We start from the raw sequence: 4,971 nt of genomic DNA on the forward strand, positions 1-4,971 counted from the left end.
GAGAGAGAGAGAGAGAGAGAGAGAGAGAGAGTAAGAGTACAGACAGAGTACAGACATGGGCCAGCCTAGTGTAACTGGGATGGGGTAGGGATGAACCCGGTCCTGGCTTGGGGAGGGTGTCCCTTCAGGAGATAAAGAGACCAGACAAGCCGGGAGCCGGCTAGAGCCGCTCAGAAGCTACAGTTTGCAGAATTGGAAACTCCTCTCTTTCTTCTTTCCCGCTCCAGTCTGCCCCCCCTCCCATCCCCTGGTGGACATCCTCGGGTCTCCGGCTGATTCTGTCTCCAGTCCCGAGCCTTAGTTCTGGGTCTGCCCGTTCTCGTCCTCCAAAGAGGTGGTTATACTTCTGCTTCCCAGGGGGGTGGAGAAGGGGTTATTTACAGCTGAAGTCTGGGGCATCTAGGCAAAGCGGACCGAGCGGCTGCTCCCGGGGCTGGAATTCTGGCCGCAGGGCACACACGGGCCCCCAGTGCTCACCACGACGTTTCCGCTACACGGGGCGCTGCAGACGTTGCCTGTCACTGGACGCGAGCCCGACACACACAGGTCTCCGCAGACCACCCCGCCCCGGGAGCTGCTCACACCTGGGGGTAGGAGGGCAGGCCAGGTTACCTCTGGGTGATCGCTGAGCCCCTCCCACAGCCTGAGTCAGGGGGCTGAAAGATCTCCTGGATTTGGACCAGATCCAGGAGAAAGGAACAAATACTTCTGGCTCCCACCTTGCCTAGCTGAGTCTAACCCTCCAGCTGCAGTCAAACAGGGATCGTTTAATTTTAGATTTAGAGCTGCAAGAGACCTTCGAGGTCATCTAGTCAAACGCCCATTTTACAGATGAGAAAACTGTGACTTAATTGGCCTAAGGTTACACAGATAAGTGACAGCTGGGTTTCCAATATAGATCCCCTCACATTCCTCAGAGCATTTTAAGACCCACAAATACCTTTCTAGCAAGCTTATGGGGCAGGGGTAAAATGTTATTAGTCTCATCTTGCTGATCATAGAAGTTAAATGACTTGGCCAAGGTCACACTAAAAGTGTGCCAGGGGAGGCTAGGTGGTGCAGTGAATAGAGCACCAGCCCTGGAGTCAGGAGGACCTGAGTTCAAATCCGACCTCAGATACTTAACATAAAAACAAGTCGTGTGTCCTTGGGCAAGTCACTTAACCCCAATTGCCCTCCAAAAAGCAATAAACAAACAAACAAACAAACAAACAAATAAATAAATATGTGCCAGGCTTGTAACCCACTGTCAGAGACTGTTAGAAGATGAGATTGTATCTAATTGCAGTTATTGAAGTCTAGAGTGTTTAGCCTCCCAGGACACTGTCACTCTCATCTGCCTACTTCCTCTTTCTGTCTAACTTCTTTCAGGATCTGGATTACTTACAGACATTCACAGCTCCAACACCTTCACACAACCTGGAGGAAAGGAGAATGAAACACCATTAGATAGGAAGTGTGAGAGATATATCTTTTGTAAAAAGCATTTGGCCCGAATGCTGATCATCTCTCTTTTCCGAAGGCCCTAATGAGAGTTTTGTGAAAATATGACGCCAACTAAAGGTACATGTGATCATGGTAACACTGAGTATGGATGGAGAGCAGAGAACAGAGCATCATTGTATAGAGAGACTAGGCCTTAGACCTAAGGAAGTAAGGCCCAAGCCCAGGGATTCACCTTTGCTCCTCTCCCTCCAGCAGCCGTTTGTAGGTGGCAATCTCGATGTCCAGCCCCAGCTTGGAGTTCATGACCTCCTGGTACTCCTTCAGCAGACAAGCCATGTCCTGCTTGGCCTTCTGCAGGGCCTCCTCCAGCCCTGCCAGCTTGCAGCGGGCATCATTGAGGGCAGTCTCTCCCTGTTGTTCAGACTGGGTCACAGCAGCCTCCAGCTTGCAATTCTGAGGGAACAGGGGAAGAGACGGTGGGTTGTCAAATTGTCTTGGAATCACAGACTCCCCAACAGAGGCAAATCTAATTATTCTTCTATCTTTGTGCAAAGCTCCACCCTTCTCCTCCTCCTCGCACCCCCATGAAGCAAGTGCTTCTCTCCAGGAGATGGTTCAACAGCACCTTCCTATCATTTTTTTTAGTGTAGCACCAGGTGAGCTGGTTGGGAAGTTCTCCTTGGTATCTACATAGAATTCCTCCTGCTACAGTCCTGCTGAATTCTTTCTATTTGGGGAGTGGTCAGCGTCCATACCTGGCACTTGGAGTTCTCCACCTCGGCGGTCAGCCTCTGGATCATGCGGTTCAGCTCATTGATCTCCTCCTTGGTCCTGCGTAGACTCTCCCCATGGCGGATCACTGTGGCCTTCATCTCCTCACACTGTAAGGGGGGAGAGAGGGTGGCATCCAATGCTCACACATAGGACCATCTCATTTATCCCCTATTCCTCCCTAGCGAAGAAAATTCTATAACTTCCCAGGGAGGCGTAGCTCCAGACAAAGGCAAAATCCTTCACCATCCCTCCTGCCACTACTAGGCAATCCTTCTATACCTCTCAATTCACTCTCTTACTCTGCACATCAGTTCTTCCAAACCTCTCTATTCCTTCTCAAGCTTCCCATGGCTCCCTCTTTTCACATGCCAAGATGAGAACCTTGCCTCATATCTTACAGAAAAAAATGAGGCCACTCCACTTGACCGCCTTCCTTTCCCCTCTTCTTCATCTCATATCACTCACATTCTTCTTGCCATTTTCTCCTTCTTCACTCCTGTCTCATGTGACAAAGCAGCCTTGCTCCTCACCAAGGACAGTTCCTCTGCCAGCTCAAGTGACCCCATCCCTTCCTGTCTCCTCCAACAGACTGGCCCCTCTGTCCCCCACTCTATCACTCATTTTTATCTTTCTGTTTCCTTACTGTCTACAAATATGTCCATGTCTCCCTCATCCTCAAAAAACCTGATTCTCTATTCCCACTGTCTACCCTTTGTGGCTGAACTTGAGAAGGTCATCCATCGACAACAGAGGCCTCTGTTATGTCTCCTCTCATTCTCTTAACCCCTTACAATTCCTGTCCTGACATCATTAGTTCACCAAAACTACTCTTTCCAAAGTGATCAGTGATCTATTTTGTGTGTGTGTGTGTGTGTGTGTGTGTGTGTGTGTGTGTGTGTTTTTGGAGGGGGAAAGGCAGGGCAATTGGGGTTAAGTGACTCGCCCAAGGTCACACTGCCAGTAAGTGTTGTCTGAGGTCAGATTTGAACTTAGGTCCTCCTGACTCCAGGGCAGGTGCTCTATTCATGCCCCATTTAGCTGCCCCAACCAGTGATCTTTTAATTGCTAAATCCAATGGCAGTTTCTTAATTCTCACTCTTTGAGACATTTCTTCAGCCTTTGACATTGTGGACCCTCCTTGATATTCTTTTCTCTCTATTTTTCAGGGGACACTCTCTCTTGCTTCTCCTCTTACCTAGCTGACTGCTTCTTCTCAGTCTCCTTTGCTGGATTTTCATCCAGATCCTGCCCTCTGACTACAGGTGTCCCAGGCCCTTTCCTTCTTCTCCCTTTACTTGGTCAGTTCCTCAGTAACCGTGGATTTAGCCCCCATCTCTAAGCTGATGATTCTCAAATCAACTTCTCATACTCTAACAAGGGGTGGGGAACCTGTGACCTTGAGATCACACATGACCCTCTAGGTCCTCAAGTGTGGCCCTTTGACTAACTCCAAACTCCACAGAACCAATTCCCTTCATAAAAGGATTTGCTCTGTAAAACTTGGACTCAGTTGAAAGGCTGCACCCAAGGACCTAGAAGGCCCCATGTGGCAGGTTCCATACCACTGCTAATCTCTCTGCGATCTCCAGTCTTGCATCTCCAACTGCCTTTCAGACAACTGGATGTCTAGTAAGCATCTAAAGGTAAACATGCCCCAAGCAGAATTCACTATCTTTCATTTCCCTATTAACGTAGAGGACGACATCATCCCCCTAGCCCCTCAGGCTTGCAACCTAAGTGCTGTCCACTCCTCACTATCTCTCACCTCCCATATCCAACCTGTTGCCAAGGCCTTTCAAATATCACCTCTGCAGCATCTGTCAAGCATGTCTTCTCTCCTCTGATGCTTTGGGGCAAGCCTCATTGCCTCACACTTGGACTATCACAACAGCTACTGGTGGCTCTGCCTGCCTCAAGTCTCTCCCCACTCCACTTAGCTACCAAAGTGATGGTCCAACCATGTCACACCCCAATCAGAAAACTCTGGTGGCTCCTTATTACCTCAAGGAACAAATATAAAATCCTCCTTTGGCATCTGATGCCCTTTGTGACCTAACCTTCTCCTACCTTTCCAGGCCTCTTTCACATTCCTGCCTTCTGTGTCCTCTTCAGTCTAGTGACCTTGGCCTCCTGACTGTTTCATGATCAAGACATTCTTTTTTTTTTTTTTTTAAAGCAATCGGGGTTAAGTAACTTGCTCAAGGTTACACGGCCAGTTATTTCTGGGTGTGGTGCTAAATATTGGAGCCTGTATCTGATCCCCAGGTCATCCCAACACTGGGGCCGGTGCTTTTTCTCACTGAGCCACCTGGCCACCCCAATGAACAAGACATTCTATGTCTCTGCTCCAGGCATTTTCTCTGGCTGTCCTCTGAAACCTGGCTTGCTCTCCCTCCTCATCTCTGCCTCCTGCCTGCCTTCCCTGCCTTCCTTTATGTCCTAACTAAAATATAATCTCTACAAGAAGCCTTTCCCCTACCCTTGTAATTCTAGTGCCTTCCTCCTCTTATCTATTTCTCTTCTCATTATATATATCACAATTTTATTTTTATAATTTTATCACAATATGTAATTTTATATAATATAAAATTTAGCTAATATATAATACATTATATTACATATAATTTTATCATAATATGTGATTGTATATAATGTATTCAATATTTAATTATTATACATTGCATATAATATTATGTATATATAATATAATTTTATCACAATATGTAATTTTATATAATATAAAAGTTAGCT

At 47.3% G+C, this 4,971-nt stretch overlaps 1 protein-coding gene across 1 annotated transcript in view; it reads right to left on the reverse strand.

The window, feature by feature from the left end:
* The window catches only part of LOC138171585 (keratin, type II microfibrillar, component 7C-like), a 12,169-nt gene continuing 7,198 nt past the window's right edge, over positions 1-4,971 (reverse strand). The window contains exons 6-9 of the mRNA XM_069101115.1: positions 2,202-2,327; positions 1,679-1,899; positions 1,388-1,419; positions 1-584 (exon numbers count right to left, since the gene is read on the reverse strand). Of these exons, the coding sequence (XP_068957216.1) occupies positions 400-584; positions 1,388-1,419; positions 1,679-1,899; positions 2,202-2,327 (564 nt within the window). The 3' untranslated portion in view covers positions 1-399. The remainder of the gene's footprint in view (positions 585-1,387; positions 1,420-1,678; positions 1,900-2,201; positions 2,328-4,971) is intronic.

Source organism: Petaurus breviceps, unplaced genomic scaffold, assembly GCF_028583685.1.
Source record: "Petaurus breviceps papuanus isolate PSGF00001 unplaced genomic scaffold, PetGlider_PUasm1.0 454, whole genome shotgun sequence".
NCBI lineage: Eukaryota > Metazoa > Chordata > Mammalia > Diprotodontia > Petauridae > Petaurus > Petaurus breviceps.